Source organism: Grammomys surdaster, unplaced genomic scaffold, assembly GCF_004785775.1.
Source record: "Grammomys surdaster isolate TR1022 unplaced genomic scaffold, NIH_TR_1.0 125600, whole genome shotgun sequence".
NCBI lineage: Eukaryota > Metazoa > Chordata > Mammalia > Rodentia > Muridae > Grammomys > Grammomys surdaster.
Genome location: NW_021620443.1, coordinates 507,354 through 525,330, shown reverse-complemented (window position 1 = coordinate 525,330; position 17,977 = coordinate 507,354). Strand labels below are relative to the sequence as shown.

The 17,977-nt window shown below is 46.3% G+C and overlaps 1 protein-coding gene across 2 annotated transcripts in view; it reads right to left on the bottom strand.

Annotated features, from left to right (window-relative positions):
* The window catches only part of Fhl2 (four and a half LIM domains 2), a 69,715-nt gene that overhangs the window by 1,119 nt on the left and 50,619 nt on the right, over positions 1–17,977 (bottom strand). For both annotated transcript variants that reach the window (XM_028786823.1, XM_028786822.1), the window contains exons 3-5: positions 13,878–14,052; positions 3,739–3,908; positions 1,989–2,175 (exon numbers count right to left, since the gene is read on the bottom strand). In XM_028786823.1, the coding sequence (XP_028642656.1) occupies positions 1,989–2,175; positions 3,739–3,908; positions 13,878–14,052 (532 nt within the window). The remainder of the gene's footprint in view (positions 1–1,988; positions 2,176–3,738; positions 3,909–13,877; positions 14,053–17,977) is intronic.

The window sequence follows — 17,977 nt, the reverse complement described above, 5'->3', positions numbered from 1 at the left end:
GAGGGGTAACCCTTGGACCAGCTCCAGAAGCAGGAGCTGCGGATGACAGAAAGGGGGTCAGTGAGTTGGGGTACAGTGTAGTGAAGGAACACAGGATCACTGGCCCGAGTCCCCTGAAAGTGTAAAAGAATTGAGCAAAACCAGTTTTATCTTTTCACAGGGCTGGAGGCAGGGCTAGGACTGGGCATGCTAAGCAGTAGTTGAACACCGAGCTACACCCTGGGTTCCAGCACTGGTAAACAAGAAAATTTGACTCATGTCTGACTGGTCCCCATGAGATGTTTAAGGTACACGGAGTGGAACTGCACTATCGATGACAGGTGGTCTGTATGGTCGCTGTACACCCTGAAACGATGAAGAATTGGAATACATGGATTTATGTCAGAGTTGCCATCTGTTCTGGTGAAATTTAGCTGGTGAATTTCAGTTACTAAAAGTTTGGTGTGATTAAATCATACTGTAAGAATGCAGCTACCCCTGCACCACTCCACTGCTGTCAAGTTCTCAGACTTACAAAGACTCTAACTCACCAGGGAGATCCTATTGTAACAAGCTCTTCCACGCCAGGAAAATGACATATTTGAAAAGTCATGCCAAGCCTGGGTTCTTGGATGTGACTCTCTAAGTACCTCTGTCCTTCCAAAGGCCACTTTTGCTGCCTGGTGGAGGACATACCAGCAAAGCTTAAAAAAAAAATAGGCAAATTCCTGGAGCTGAAGATTTAACTCAGTGACATAGTACTTGCCTAGTATGTGTGAACCCCTGGGCTGGATTCACAGAACCACAAAGGTGGGGAAAAGCAACACTCAGTATCTTGTTTCCATATAAATTGCCTTCCCTATTGCTAGAACCAGAACTTTGCCACTGGCCCTGGCAGACTCCAATCTGTGCTTCAGGCCTACTGTTGTAACTTTTCTGCACCTCTGAGTCACCTAGGAGGTTCTGGAAAGTTCCCAGGGCTGCTAAAGGCTTGGGAAATGGCGATGTCTCTTCTTAGCATATGGATCTGAATGAGCTGCAAATCCAAGGTGCTTTTTATTTTTATTTTCAGATTTGTATTTTAATTTTTATGTGTGTTTACCTGAATATATCTCTGCACACCACGTGTATGCAAATCGACAAAAGAGGGTGTTGGGTTCCTGGTACTGGAATTACAGAGTGTAATATTATATATATTATACAGGTACTGAGACTTGAAACCAGGTCCTTTGGAAGAGCATCCAATACTCTTAACCACTGAGTCATCCTCTAGCCTCCCTCTAAGAAGCTTTTAGGATACCCTGGCATCTATGCCATTCCATACTTCTCCTCATACCCTTGGTAAGTTCTACAGCAGAGAGCTGGGGCAAGGAGAAGCCCTGGTGGTAGGGCGTGTGTGGAAAAAAAAGATGTGAATGTCATGGGGGGCACTCCTACATATGACAAGAATACTTGTACCCCTATCCCCTGTCACTGACTGCTACATGGTGAAAAATCAAAGACTTTAGTCTGAAGCCAGTCGTCTCCACCTTCAGTATCTTCAGCACACTCAATAGCTCAGTCCAGATACTGATCTACCAGCCAGGCACGTTTTTGGGCTCTCACTTTGTCAGACTCTCTGGGGACTGTGCTATGAATAAACTACTCAGAATATGTCCCCATCTAGCTGTGGTTTGTGGTTAGAAGAGTCTCACTAAGATGACACAAATACTTCAAATACCAGGTCTGTTGTTGGGGCTGAAATGGCACCATTCATTTTGTTCATGTGACTATAATAGACTCAGACCCAAAACAGAAACACTCAGTGACAGGCCAATGGTTCTACATGGCCAGGCTTAAGGGAAAGTCACCAGCTCTGTTCCGAGGATGCACAGCAGAGAGGCAGAGATGCTTGTTGGGCTCAGAGCCTCAAGATACTAACAACACCCATGCTAACAACTCTAGACATCCATGTTGTTCCAGGAAGCAGACAGCCTATATCCTGGCAATGGCCTTCCCAGGAGACTTACCACTAATGGGGTTGGTGCACCCAGCACATTTCTTGGCATACAAGTCACAGAAGCAGGTCAGGCAGTATGGAAACTCATCCCGTGCCGTGAAGCGTTGCCCAGATAGCTGCTTCTTGCAGGCTGTGCACACAAAGCACTCCTTGTGCCAGGGCTGCTCCCGGTAAGTAACACCTCCTGTGGTGATAGGCTAGGGGAGATAAAGGTAAGAGTTGAGGCTGCCCCCTGTTTCTGATAGACATCTGCCCCTGCTGTTGCCCATGGATGATGTAAGCCCCTCCCCATCCCCCAAAAATGTGCAGTTGGTTAAAGTGGTAAAGAAACCTCATACCTCAGGCATTCACATTACCGTACATACTACTGCTGTAGTTCCTGGCTTTCTCCCTAGCGATGCTGGGTCTTTAGTTTTCACAGTAGTGCAGGGGGACCGAAGGTATAGGTGCTATGGGGCATTGCCACCATCCCAAATAGGAAGGCGGCACAGTGGTGGAGTCATGATCAGAGATAACCTTAAAAGCATCGACTGCTACTTCTGAGCAGCCCTGAGACCCTATAGCTAGAGACCTCAGTACCTCAGTTCTAGCTACAAAGTTGGAGTGACAAAGAGAAAGGGACAAATCTCTGTGGAAGCCTTCCTTCAAATCCCAGCAAGGGATTTGACCAATCTGTCCTGTCTCACAGCACGTGTATCAAGACACCCTGCTGGCTGCAGAATCATTTCCACCTGGATTAAATCCAGCCTTGGGATGTCCTGCTCACCCTCAGATCCCTGCTGCTGCGGGGCTTCTTTCTTTGTCTGAGGAGGGACACATCTAGCTTGAAAGTCTTGCGTGTATTTAGAGAGCACATATACAAAGGTTTGCACCCACAAAACTATGTCTTCTGCACTTTTGCAATTAAGAGGACCACACCGATGGGCAGATGACAGGACAAGTGACTCAAAAGAGCCACCAGGATGGCTATCATGGTGTTGCCACATGGAGTCTGTAGTGTGCCTGCAGGTTTGTAGCCCTGGCAGTGGAGCTGATCTCAAAGTCAACGACCTCTAAATGGTGCCTGAGTCTCTGTTGGGCATTTGCACAAATAAATAGATTCTCTGGCCGTCAGACATACATGAATGAAGCCGGTATTCAGGGTGTGCTCCCTGCCTCGCTTACAGAGTTCATTATGGGTGAACCCCATAAGAGCTTCCCCTACCACATGGAGATGAACCTTGCTGGAAGGGACGAAACTGTCTCTTGCAAGCCAGAAGAGGTGGCTGCACAGCAGAAAGAGATCCCAGAAGAAACAAGTGCAGGAGTGTGCTGAGCAAAGAATGTGGTTTAGGCCAGTGGAGCTGGAAAGGGAGGAGAGGGGAGGGTACAGTGGGCAGAGAAGTGAGGTGCCACCTTCCATGGAGCTGTATGTGGGAGAGAGTGGCAGACCTCACCTGTGGGTCTGACAGGTTACAGATAGGGGGTTTCCCTTCCCTCCAATATCAGGCAATAATGTTTGGAAATGTTCTTGAAGGCATGATTTTTTTTTTTTTTGCTTAGAAATCATCTCTCAACAACAACAACAATAACAACAACAACAACAAAAAAGACCAGTACACAGACCCAATAGATCAATACACAGCACCCAGGAGAGCAAGCGTGCAAGGTAGGAATGGGTAAGCTCTCATTGCATAGAGATACGACAGGTGTTCCTTCATGACAGCTGAGCCGAGGACGGAAGCTGAGAAGGACAAGAGGCCCCAAGGGATCTCAAATACCTTTTTGCACTGCACACACTGCAGGGCATACTGCTTCTCATAGCAGGGCACGCAGAAGTTCTGATTCTCCTTAGGTATGAAGCTCTTGGTTCCAATGGGCTGCTGGCAGCGCTGACAGGTGAAGCAGGTCTCGTGCCAGCTGCTGCCCTTGTATTCCATCTTGCGGGTACCTGTGGTCAGAGGCAAGAGAAATCAGAAGCTGCCATTAGCCTGGCTGGAGTCCCAGTAACGTGAATCCAGACCTGTTACCTCCTAGGGTTATGATATGGCAAGTCTCTCCTGGTCTCAAACACTCATCTCTAACTGGAGATGATTTCTGTTTTTTCCTTTTGTTTCAATACTATACATGCAATCCTAGAACAATATGGTGCATAGTAGGTATTTGCAATTTATATTAAATATTGTGGTTGAGAATGTTAAGTGGAAATGAAAATCAAGAAAATAAATATCAATAAATTTAATTAATAAATGAAAATTAAAAAAAACATTTGGAAGTGCCTTCCCACATGGTAAAACATAAATGAGCTCCAGCGTGGTTAGTGGATCCAGATGTGGTGGGGTTGGTGAGGGCACAACCCCTCACACTCCTTAGCAACAACTGCTCTCTGTACTCAGGGTTTAGGTCCCCATAGTTTCAGTTATCTGTGGTCAAACTCAGGTCACACTGCAAATAGTTCATGGAAAATTCCAGAAATATACAATTCATTTGTTAAAAAAAAATTGCACACCTTTCTGGATAGTGTGGTGAGATCTCACACTCTCCTACCCAGTCTACAAGGATGGGTATTATCCTGTTGTCCAGGGCATCCACACTGTATTTGCTACCAATCTGCCTCGTTACAAGACCAACTATCATGGTACCACAGTCCTTGGTTTCATAATAACCTTCTTAACTTAATTGTACTGTGTGCAATACACATTGAATTTTGTCATCAAGCAGAGAAAATGCAGGCTAAGTAATATCAACGGTGAGCCTCAATATACTCGCTAAAGATGGACTGAATGCTGTCCACCCCATGTTGTACCTTCATTAGCCAACATCCATCTGGTTCACAGTGAAGCAGAAGTGACTAGAGGCCACAGAGATGGCTCAGCAGATAACAGTTCTTGCCATGAAAGAGCCTGACATGAGTCCAATCCCCAGAATCCACCACAGAAGAAGCGAGCCAAAGAGGTATCCTACCTCCACAGGTTCACTGTGGCATGTACATGCCCCTACACACACACACACACACACACACACACACACGCACACACGCACACACGCACACACGCACACACACACACACACACACACACACAATGCACACAAACACTAATCACTAATAATAATAACTGAATGTCTGTGGAGTGGATGACCTGGAGCCTCCAGCCCAGTGCAAGGAGGCAGTCCAGCAACACCTGCTGTGTGAACCACATTGTGATGGACCTCCCTGGTTTCCCACACTGTGCTGTGAACTAGAACGAGAGCTACTCTAGTCACTACTGGCATTGCACATGTCTATCGCCCTTCAGTCCGTATGTCCTAGAAATCTGTTCACTCCACCTTCAGCAGCCTTGACCAACAGCAAACACTGCATTTATTGGCTGATTTTTTTAAATCCTCTAACATGTATATTATATATACATGTGTATATTTATAAAATGAGCGAATTCCTAACTGTAGCTGTGTGCAATACCTGTATGATGCGGTAGACTTGGAGAATTTCTTTATGAGTAAAGAAATCGAGTGGAGTCTCGTGTGTGTGATACCTCAGAGATAGCCCACAGCAGCCTGTGGGCCAGACCCACACTGCTGTCTGTTTTCTTAAATGGAGTTTATTTTGTCAGCTTTATGGTAGAGCTAAGAGGGCCTCTTGCATGCTAGGAAGGATTCTACCACTATACTCACAGCCCACAAACCGTTTATTATCCTCGCCTCTGTTCTTTTTCCAACAGCAGAAGAACTGCAGAGCAGTTGAGTTTGTGCTAGACACTGGATCATTTGCAACTGAAAAAAAAAAGCCATGTTTCTAGCTTTTAAAAAAAAATTAGAAGGTGTACAAATCTCCTGTCTCAGCTTCTAGAGCAGTGTGCAGATTCTCTGTGCAGTACCACATCTGGCTTTTATGGCTTTGACAGGAAATATTTTCAGCTGTGTGGATCATATAAAGGATGCAGAGTGTGGGAAATTCAATCTAGGCCTCCGGAATGCGGGTAGGTACCTGGAAGGGGCCCACTGCTCCACACCCAGCTGAAGTACCCTGAATAATGTAAGCAACTATGAATCAATCCTTAGCTCTCAGTCAAAATAGCAAAATTTTGGCTTTACTTTAGCTGGATGGAAGGCTAGTCAGGAGACATCTGTCCTGCGGGTGGCATGGGGTGACTGAGAATTTGTACATGGTTATTAGACTGCATTCTCGGGTCACTTTCTCAGCTTCTAATTCTTCCAAGAGGTTCTGTCTTATGTGGATAGTGTAAAATGTGTAGGGTCCATGTGTGAGTAACACATTGTGCCTTCTAAAGTGGAGGCACATAGGCTGTCCTGGAGGATGATGGATCCTGAAGTGAAAATGACATGGAACAACCAGCATGAGGGTGAGAATGGGTAGTTTTCAAATGCGTTTCCTTGGTACCCAGGGGCTGGCACCTTTACCACCACATGCATTTTGGTCCTCTGCTCCTGTCTCTTTGAGCTGATGCTGTTAAGCAGGCCACCAACCAAGTGATTTGTCACCGAATACAGTCGGCTACAACTCTCCAGTGTGTGCTGAGGTAAATATGCTTTGGTTTCTTTTCTTTCTTTTTTTTTTGTTTTTGTTTTTGTTTTGTTTTGTTTTTTCGAGACAGGGTTTCTCTATGGAGCCCTGGCTGTTCTGGAACTCACTCTGTAGACCAGGCTGGCCTCGAACTCAGAAATCCACCTGCCTCTGCCTCCCAAGTGCTGGGATTAAAGGTGTGCGCCACCACCGCCCAGCATATGTTTTGGTTTCTTGAAATAGGGTCTGGCTTTGTAGCTCTGGCTGCACTAGAATTCATTATTTAGAGCAGGCTAATCTAGAACTTGCATCTATCCTTCTGCATGTACCTCATGAGTGCTGGCATTACAAATATATGCCACCATGCTGGGCTCCGAAGTAAATCTTATAGCAACACAGGGCTGGGGAATTGTACCCGCAGGGAAAGTGCTGGGACGGTCACCCACTGCCATGGCCACAGGCAGCAGAGTTGCCTGCAATGTGGCTGGTATAGTCCTGTTCCCATCCAAACAGATAAGTGAGGAAAAAGGAACATGTGAGTGTAAGACTAGAGCTGGCCAGGCTCATTGAGCCCTCCCCCCTCTGATACCAGCAAGAAACCAGCTGACAGGGGCCTAGTATCTAGGTTGTGAGGACTGACAAGTCCCAGGACGGGATTATGATGAAATCTAGTTTCCTGTCTTGTCAGTGTGGTATGTGGGGCTGGGCAGGGAGAAGGACTTGGACTAAGTCCTATGAACCTGAATCCACTACCAAAGCTCCACAGAAGCTCTGCCCACTAGTCATCTTTCCTTTTGTTTTTATGGTATAATTGGTATGTGGTATTTACGTGTATCTAATAGAGTCCAGTATTCTAAGCAAACAGGGAGATCAGATCAGGACTGTTTCTAAGTACAGACATGTCTGTAGTGCCAGCCATTCAGAAGGCTTTGGCAGGCAGGAGGATTACTTGCGCCCAGAGTCTGAAGCAAGCCTAGCAATGCAGAGAGGTCTTGTCTCCTAAAATCTGAACAATATCAAATCTCCTGGTCTCGACGCTGCTGTGGATACGGTTTTTAGATGAAATTACTGTTGGCAGCTTGCAGACGTAGAAGGAAGCAGATTCTTCACGGACTATGCATACCCTTTGCAACAGAAGGGTCTCATCCAATCACCTAAAGATCCCGTGAGCAAAGAACAAAGTGTTTCCTCAAGGGTAGGAATTCTCAAGACCAACTCAGAGAAAGTGTGTATGCCTTTAGCTCTGTGGGCTCTGAATGCTCCAGTGGAAGTTGCAGCATGGAGGACGCCCCTCAGATGTCAGGCTTTCCGTCACCACGTGAGTCTGTCCCCTGTTAGACTTGTGCCTCTCCACTCACCAACAGATTGTTATGAGTCTGACTCAAAGACAGGGGAGGTTTTCAAAGAGCCATGTTATGGCTGCTGCTAAGGGTTCCCGTCTTTCAACAGCCCCTGAGCTAAGGCTTTAAAACAGTTTCAATGATTCATTGGCAGGAAATTTTCCAAGACTTGTTGGAAAGGGAAGCGATGTCCATATGAAAGTCTGTGACTTCAGAACTGTCATTTCTACCCAAAAGAGCCAGCCAGGGTAGAGCCTGGGCTGACAGGGCAGAGAGAGAAACAAAACAGAGTAGTCTCCTATGGCCCACTTGCTGTTCAGCCAAGAGAGGCTTGAGGAATGGAGCAAAGTGGGTCAATGCACACGGCCTCCAATGTACAAAGGGTCATGAGTGTGTTAAGATCCCAACAGCTATATTGCTTCTGTATTCAAAGTAACTCTAGTTGGCAGGGTTCACTCAACTATGCACTGACAGAGGAGAGTCGTGAAGACCGTATGAGGTGAGCAGACCAAGGCCCACATAGCTCTTGGCTACACCTAGGGCATAAAGACCACTTAGCTTCTCCGTCCAGCACCATGGACTATATGGGATGGATCCCAGGACTGTTCTTGTATCCCATTAAAGAGGCTATGCATGCTCACGACAACAAAAGGCCTCTGTGACTCCTCTGTCCTCCATCTTCACAGTGATGTCCCTGAACCCACGTGAAGAAAATGAGCCACCCTCCATAGTGAGCTTCCTCATCCACTTTTCCTGCACCGTGCTGGTGTGGTATACTAAGATGCAAAAACTGTCATCTGTGGAGCTAACCCAGCTGTTCTCTGCAGACTCAAGTCCTCCCTCTGTATCTTTACCTCCCAGGGCCTGCCTGCCACAGGCAGGAAAGATCCTAGCTCTGGTTGACGGGGCATAAAGGATAGGAGAAACTGGAGGAACTGAGGACATAGGAGTCACACAGAGGAGGGTGGAGCACTTCAGAGGTGAACGAACAAAGCCAAAAAGGGGGAGAACAGAAGCAGCAGTAAGTAGACCCTGAGGCTGGGCTGCTGCAGTATGGCTGGCTGCAAGTATGTAGCTAACTAAGCTACTATGTAGCTCTGTGGCTGGGCTGCAGCTGTGTGGCTGGCTGCACTGTGTGGCTGGGCTGCAGCTGTGTGGCTGGGCTGCAGCTGTGTGGCTGGCTGCACTGTGTGGCTGGGCTGCAGCTGTGTGGCTGGGCTGCAGCTGTGTGGCTGGCTGCACTGTGTGGCTGGGCTGCAGCTGTGTGGCTGGCTGCACTGTGTGGCTGGCTGCACTGTGTGGCTGGGCTGCAGCTGTGTGGCTGGCTGCACTGTGTGGCTGGGCTGCAGCTGTGTGGCTGGCTGCAGCTGTGGGACTGGGCTGCAGCTGTGGAGCTGGGCTGCAGCTGTGTGGCTGGCTGCAGATGTGTGGCTGGGCTGCAGGCATTGGGAGGGTCTTAGAGAGACCTTGTTCACCAGAAGAACTGTAAATTAACTTCCCTAGGCTGTTGTTTAGAAGACTACAAAAGATTTAATCTGTTTTCCTTTTTGAGATAGAGTCTGGTGCTGGTTTTGTCTGTTCGTTTGTCTGCTTTTGTCCACTTGATATGAGGTAGAATCACATGGGGAGGCAGATCCTCCATTTCGAAAATGCCCCCATCAGATTGACCTGTAGGCAAGTCTCTTGGTTGATGATCGATGTGGGAGGGACCAGCCTTTGGTGGGTAATGCTCCAATGCTCCACTTGGGCCCTAAGTTTCTAATTAACGTGGCTTAAAATTCCAGCCTCACCAATTGCCATGCAGCTCTGTCTTCCCTGCCCCTTCCCAGCTGTGCTTTCAGGCTGGGTGCTTCTGTTCCTGTCACAGTGTGTCATAGTCATTTAAAAGTCGTATTAACCAGAAAAAAAATGCTGCAGCAATAAGAATCTATCTTACGGAAGGTCTAATTATCTCCTTTGGAAAAGTATTACTTCTCGCCCCATATATCTTCCCCAAACACTTCCCATATGTCAGTCTGTCACCCAGAACTCTGCAGTACCTCCTCTTTGCCAAAAGCAAAGCAAGTCAGAAATAAAACAGAAAGCCAGTCACTCTCCCACAGAAGGATCAGAGCTTGAGTGTGTGGCTGTAGCTTAGCAGTAGGGTGTCCATGGTGTGGAGGAGGCCATGAACATCCTCAGCATCACAAGTTAGAATTTGACTCGAAAGTTTCTCCTAAGCATCATGCTCTTCACACATCGATGGGGTCCTGCTGTAGGATGACACAGGAGTATTCTTTTGGTGGCCCTGGATCTTAAAGTTAGTATTCAACCCATTGAAACTACAAACTCAAAACCCTTGACTTAAATTTCTCCCCCTCCCTCCCTTCCTCCCTCTCTCTCTCTCTCTCCCTCTCTCTCTCTCTTGTGTGTGCGCGTGCTTGCGTGTGTGCATATGGACATGTGTTTGTGTGAGAGTGTGTGTATAGACCACACATATGTGTAGAGCCCAGAGGCCAACTTCAGGTTTCATCCCTCCGGAATTGCTCATCTCTTTTTCTCTCACTGGGACTTTAGGCTCAATTGTCTGTCAGGGTTGACTGGAATCGTCCAGATTCTGTATCATGCATCTTCATCTGCACATGAGGACACATTCACTGACAGATGTTGTAGTCAGCACTGAGCAGCCTGTGTTCCTCACACAGCCGTGAAGGCAAACACTTAGAAACATCCGGGGAGAACGGGCAGCCCCTCCACCTCCAGCCCATCTTTTTTTCAGGACTTTACTGCTTCTGTGACTTGTATTTTCCCCTCTTGTTAAAAAATGGTTATTGTATCTGAGGTGCGGCAGACAGAACAGAAATAAAGGGTGATATCTTTCCAACAAAATCCCCCTGAAGTGCTGACCATGGCCCGGGCACATGGGGGTGCACAACACATCTGTGGAAGGGATTACTGTGGCTGAGAACTGGAGCCTGAACTGATCCCAGTGGCCAATCAATGCTCTTCCTTCCGGTGAGCTGCGCCTGTAGGGCAGTCACAGAACAATTGCAGGACTCCCTTCCTGGGTGAGGAAGACTGCAACAAGCCACAGGGCCACAGGCGGCTAAAGCATGAATGGAAGAGAGTCAGCAAGTAGGGAGAGGAGGGGCATCGGTCAACATCCGCTTTGTCAGATCAGTGCGAACTTTGCAGATGTACTTCTTTAAAGCCCCTCCAACCTCCTCAACTGTTCTCACAAGGAGGACTTCACAGCTTACACATCGCTGTGAGGTGCTGGGAATCAAGCATTTTCTGTCTGAGCCTTCTTGGAAGACAGAGGTGATAGGATCAATTGAGCTTTCTTTCTGCCCCTACCCCATTGCATGTGATCTCAGTATTTTCCAGATTGGTCTTAAGCTTTTGGTCTCAGGTGAGCCTGATTCTTTTGTTTTTAGATTGTAACTCAACTGGCTGGCCTAGAACTCGGAGATCTGCGTGTCTCCAGCTATAAAGGGCTGATATTAAAGGTGTGTCACGTCACACCTGGCAATGAATATGATTCTTAGAAAAAAATAATTCTTTTTAGATGGCTTTATGTTGCTCGCGCTTATCAGTGGAGCGAACTGAATTTCTTCTAGACTTCTCTTTTAAACTTAACATATTTGATAGCTTTACTTGAAAGTCCTTCGTTTAATAAACTTTAAATTCTTAAGTAGTTCCAAAACTGAGTTAAAATTATAGGTATTATAATTAAATATCATAAGCGCTAAAATAACTAATACATTAAGAAATTTCAACTAAAACCACAAGCATGGATCACTTTCTCAATATGTACTTTAAAACTCAGAAGCTCAAGGTTAACTCATGTTTTTAAAATCTCATACACACTTTAGTAGTTATTTAATATTACTGTGGTCCCAAGGGCATGCAACCTATTGATATGGCAATATGTTATTGTGATCCACAAATGTGTTAGCTGCCATTCATGGCTATCTTGGGACATACAAATCCCGTGGGCCACAGAATGGATACACCTGGTGATTCTAAAGTTTCTTAATATGTCTGCTTCCCCTCGATTCTAAATCTCCCTATAATTAAACGATTTCAAAGGGGCTGTCTTGACACTTTAAATTATTTAGTTATCTTGCATAGAGTCTGTCTGTGCCATCCAGGTTGGTCTGGATGCACTCTTTCTTCCTACCTCAGCTTCCCAACTGCCCACCCAGGTTCAGGACTGCCTTGTAAGCAATTTGAGTTCACAGCCTATAGCCAGGTTGTCCACTAGAGGGCGCCTGATGACCTTGCTTGGACCACTGCACAGGCTCTGTCAGCATCCTCCACATGAATGGTTCAGAGCCCACATGCCCAAAGTTACACTTTCTTACATTCCATCTGCCCATACTTGTCTCTATCCTTAATCAGCTTGCCATCCCCCTCCTTCCAAGTCATCTGCTTACTGCTGCTTCTTCCTACATAGTCTTTGGGGGAGAGCCTACACTTCCTAATGATTAATCTATGGACCTATGCTCCCCGCTGGCTTTGTGTATTTATCCACAAAGCCAGCATGTCAGGCAGTAGCTACATGTGTGAGTATGACACATGCTGAAAGCTACATGGTTCTGAACCTACCACCTGTGCTAATACCACATTCTAAATCATACAAAACCTTCTAAGCTGCTTGGCATGGGAATCCCAGGTCAGGTTCTCACAGCTGCTCAAACGTCCATTGTCTGCATCGTGTATAGGATACGACTTGCTTCTTCAGTCCTATATTTGCATATGTGTCTTCATGTGCATTTTTGCAGTGATGGTAATCAAACCCATAAGCTAGGCAAGCACTCTACCACGGAGCTACACGGTAGGCACAGAGCTATATATTTACATATTATATATATTTATAAATTTATATATTATATATTACATATATTTATATATTACATTTTTTTTTATTAACTCACCTTGGCTGACATCTAACTCACAGAGATCTGCCTGCCTCTACGTCTGTCATATTGAAATTAAAGGTGTGCACCACCATACCTGCTCTATCACTCACTTTTTGGAAATAAGAGATTCCTTTTTCCTATACAAAGCCAAGATGAGACGACAGAGAGAGAGAGAGAGAGAGAGAGAGAAAGAGAAAGAGAGAGAGAGAGAGAGAGAGAGAGAACACTCATCTTCTCCGGGTAAAACAGAGACACCTTATCATTACATATAGATCTTAACCCAGTTGTGGTTCTGTCCTCTTTTGATGTCTGTCTATCTAGGCCATAACTTCATGAGGTCCCGCAGAGGGTGCAGTTAAGCACCACGGAGCTCTTGGCCAGTCCTGACACACCAGAGCACAAATAATAGTTGTTGAAATAACCAAGTGTGAATCCAGCAAGCAGGGCAGGACAAGAAAGCACATGTACTGGGAGAAGTGAGGCAGAGGAGGAGATGCATTTCCTGGGAACTGCTGGAATTCCTCCTCTGGCCAGTTCTCCCAGCCACAGGCTGCTGCATAGCCTTGGCCAACCAACTGCAGATCAAGAGTCCCCAAAGAAAACAATTGTACCTGTTAGAAAACTTATACAGACGTCTGTCATTGCGTCCCACACTACACAGTATAACAGTGTTCATATACCACTTGCAGATGCTTTTATATATATGTGGAAATGTTCTATACAAAAATTAGGCATTTTGCATAGGGTGCTTGAGAACCTCTGGGTCTTGGTAGTTGGACCTAATCCCTGAGATACCAAAGACTGATGGAACAGGAATTCATCCCACTTCTCCTAATGATACACCTCACTCGTTTCCCACCCCCATATTTGGGGAGGGGGCAGATTGAGACAGGAATTCTCTGTCCTAGAACTAGCTCTGTAGACTAGGCTGGCCCCAAACTCAGAAATCCGCCTGGTTCTGCTTACTGAATGCTGGGATTAAAGGCATGCTGCATCCCAACCCTGCATCTGAGATTGATTAACATATCCTGTGTTCACGGACGAGCATGGAAGTGTCATCACCAGAGTCTTTGGCCAACTGAGAGTCCCACCCCACAGCCCATCACTAAATTGGCTCAGCGCTGCGTACACATGAAAAAGGCACGCGTTCTGACCTGGCATGATGGTCTTCTTGCATTCCTGGCACTTGGATGAGTATTCATTGGAATAGCAGTCGGTGCACAGCAGCTGCTCCTCCTTGGCAGCAAAGGGCTTGTCCACGAGTGAGCTCCCACACCGGGAGCAATGGAAGCAGCCTTCATGCCAGTGCCGATCCTTGTAGGACAAGTCCTGGAGAGGCAGGCACACAAATCGTCAGAGGCAGGACAGGAGAGGTGAAGCTACTGTCTAACTCATACATAGCACAGGGGTCCTTGGTGCACTACATTGCTGGAGTGTGTAGGTAAGGGGTGGGGGGAGGAAGGCGGGCAGATTTGCCTGTGGACAAGCCTGTGCTGTATTTTCTTGACTGATGATGGATGTGAGAGAGGGTAGCTTACTATGGGCTGGTGGTCCTGTGTACAATTTAAAAAGCAGCTAAGCGCGGGGAGGGGACAAACCAGCAACCAGCACTTCTCCTCGGCCTCTGTATCTATTCCTGCCTCCCTCTTCCTGCCCTGACCTCCTTTAGTGACGGAGTGTGATCTGGGAGTTGTAAGCTGAAACAAGCCCCTCCCCTAGATGTTTCTTTTGTTCACGTTTTCTCACAACACTAGAAGCCTAACTTAGACACTGAACTGGGGGACCTTGTTTCTGTGAGGTTCACTCTCCTCTGAACCCAGCTCCCTGAGCGCCAATGGGTTGGTCCTTTGAAGAAATGGATCGGGGATAATATGGCTTGTACACATGCTGGACCCTCATAAGTCTATGTATGATGAGATCAGGGGATGAGAGAGCAGAGGCCTAAACCTGTCTTGCAGGTTAAATATTGAAAGTAATTTTAAAAGAAAACATTTTTTGTAGGGAGAGCATATGTACTTTGGTGTATATTTTGATAAGTGAAATACAGTATAATCTGCTTTAATTTGAGACCACCTGCCTGTGTATTAAGTCACTACAAACTGCTAAGTTCATACAATGTATACATTATCATTATATGACCTATCATATACATATAGTGGTATCATTTGGGATTAAGTGTAACCTGGACTCTTTCCATACATAAACCCCATCATCAAAATTAAACCCTTTATGGCTCCAAGTGGCAGACAAAACAAAACAAACATAAAAAACAAACTGCACTGTGAATGATGGGAATTAGGACCAGGTTGTAAGCTCACAATACTGCATAGCCCACAAATATAGTTACTACTGAAGCTCAGAGACATTCCTAAGCTTGCCCAGTCACACAGCTGGAGTGTAGCCAAGCCAGGCTGTGGTATAGTTTCCACTGAACCATACCAGATGAAGGTTGCTTTTTCAGAAGTTAGCTGGCCTTCTGCTGTAATATGTCATCCCACCAATTAGGGCTCTTGGTGGAAATGCCCCAGACTGCTTTTCACAGTGGCCTACCCCATTGGACAGAAGTGTGCGCGCGCGCTTGAGAGAGAGAGAGAGAGAGAGAGGGAGAGAGAGAGAGGGAGGGAGGGAGGGAAGGAGGGAGGGAGGGAGGGAGAGAGAGAGAGAGAGAGAGAGAGAGAGAGAGAGAGAGGGAGAAGTCAGAAGGCTTCTCTGTAAGGTGGCCTACTGTCACCTGGCAGGAGGTGGGCACTGCACACACATGAAGGGGTCACTTTTTATTAGTGAGGAGAAAAAGCTGCACGATTCTGTTACTTTTCACTGTGACAGAATGCCACAATCAAGATAACAAAGTATTTAATTGGGCTTAAAGTTTTGGAGAGTTAGAAGCCATGTCCGTGGTGCAAAGTCACGGTGATGGAAAGAACTGAGCTCTCACGTCTCAAACCAGCCTTTGGAGGCCAAGAGTGGGCAGTGCACTGGAGATGGCAGAGGCTTTTAAGTAAATGGGCCCATAGAGACACACGTCTTCCAACAAGGCTGTACTTCCTAATCCTTTCCAAACAACCACCAGCTGGAAACCAGATATTCAGATGTTTGAGACCTACAGGGGACACCTCATTCAAACCACCTCAAAGGCCAAGGGGATTTGCATTTTGAGGTAACCTTTAGAAATAGAAAACAAAACAAAAGAAAAACAGAGGGAGGAAAATTTAAGAACTGCATCTTGAAAGCGAAGCCACCAGATGTCCCCAGTCCCACACAGGCTAGAAGTCCCTAAAAGCTCAGAGTTCTTTGCATTGGTGTAATGAGAAGTTTGCAGAGAAGCTAGCTGAGTGCTCTAACTGGTCTAAGGTTTTTACGGAAACTCCTTTTTCTTCAGACAGTGAACATTTCTGCAACAAAAACACAACAGTTAAAGACGGCCTTGCTGACGGTCCTTTCACACTTGCAAATTTGACCTTAAATATGAGCACTGTCATGTCCTTTAGATGTAGGACTTCAGACATGCCCAAGACCACAGCCTCTACTGACTTGACTACTTCTGACCGGGCATCCCAACCCCTCAGTGGCAAACCAGAAGGTGCCTGCTCTCAGCTTTGACTCTTTACTCTTGCCTCTACTTAACACTTCTTTCCAGCACTTCCTTTCCAGCTGCTAAAAAGTGGAGCTGAGAAGAAAAAGCCCCATCCTACTCAGAGAGTCAAGTCAGGCATGCAGAGATCACAGAAAGCCTATGAAGAGTCAGGCAGGGCGATCCCAGCTGCCTTCCTGTGAGCAGGGCTCTCAGTGCGCATTTTCTGAGGAACTTCGGAACTCACCTGCCTCTCTTGTGCATGCACATACTCACCACAGATAGCATAGTGCATATTGATCATTCTTAAACCTTTCTGACAGAAATTGAGGAGGCTAGGCTGATTTCATGAAAGGCTTCATATTAGCAGTAAAGGAGACTAGGCCTAAATCTCTGTTTCCAAGAACTGGGCAAGTCCAGGCAAGTCCAGGCCTCAGAGCTGCCCCACCACCTGGTCTAAGGCAAGGACAATGGGTCAGCAGCAGCTTCCAGACTTCCTCAACTATATCCTGAGCAACAGTTTCCTGCTCCCATGCCCTGGTAATGGAATGCCTCTAGAGATGGTGTAAGATAAGGGTCACCTACCCAGAAAGCCCTAATGTGCTTTAAATCAGGCCTTTGAGCACACTTGGTTGTCTATCTTGTTAATAGGAGACCCCAGCATGCTGGACTTCTGCAGAGTGAAACACTCTTTGTGTTTACACACTGTATGAGTCTGGGGTATCATTCTTCAGTGAATCATAGACCCTTACAGATGTTTTCTCTGAAGGTTAAGTGTCAACCTCTGATTATATGCCTGAATTCAGTGGTGGACCAAAACAAACAAACAAACAAACAAACACCACTAAACAGGATTGTACCACCATTGCTGGCAGGTCCTGGAGGTGGAAGGGGAAAGAGGGGGATCTGACCGGCCCTTCCCCTGTTCCAGCTAGAGATGGTGATGGACTTCCTGGCTCAACATCAGAGTGTGTGTGATGTGGAGGCAGTAGGAAGGCCTCATGTGTGTCACATGGTTTACATGACTAATGCTGTTATGGACTGGGTGCCCCTGAGATCCAAGAAGCTCAACAATTAAGCTCGGGGGCCCAGGAGAGCCAGACCAATTATAGCCTTGATCCTCCACCTACAGCTGCAAGGCTAAGGGCAAGAAGCAAGCCTCTCAACCTCAGACTTCTCACTGAAAAACCGGAAGGAAGGTGCCTGCTATTGACTGCAACAGGAACAGTAAACACATGCAAAGTGCTTATAGCAGCTTCTGCTACATAGAAACTGTCTAGTGAATGCCAGCTCACCGTCAATCATCAAAGTGGTGGCCTGAAAGTGTCACTCACTGACACTAAATTTCCACGCAAAGATGGTAATGAAAATCAGAATTCTTTCTTGTGTCTTCTTGGTTTCTTTGTTTTGTTTGATTTTTGTTCTTTGTTTGTTTGTTTGTTTGTTTTTTAGCTTACTGGAGAGACAAAGCCTCAAACTCAGCATCCTCTTTCTTAGCCTCCCAGGAGCTAGGAGTCCAAGTATGAGCTACCACACCCTATTAAAAAATTTAACATCTTAAAAGCTCCACAGTAAGGATTCCAGCACTCGATAATTTTGGATAGTGCTTTTAAACTTCCTTCGGTTCTTATAATCTAAAGGTATGTTTTTAAATTCAACTTGCCTATTTTGAGCCATACAATA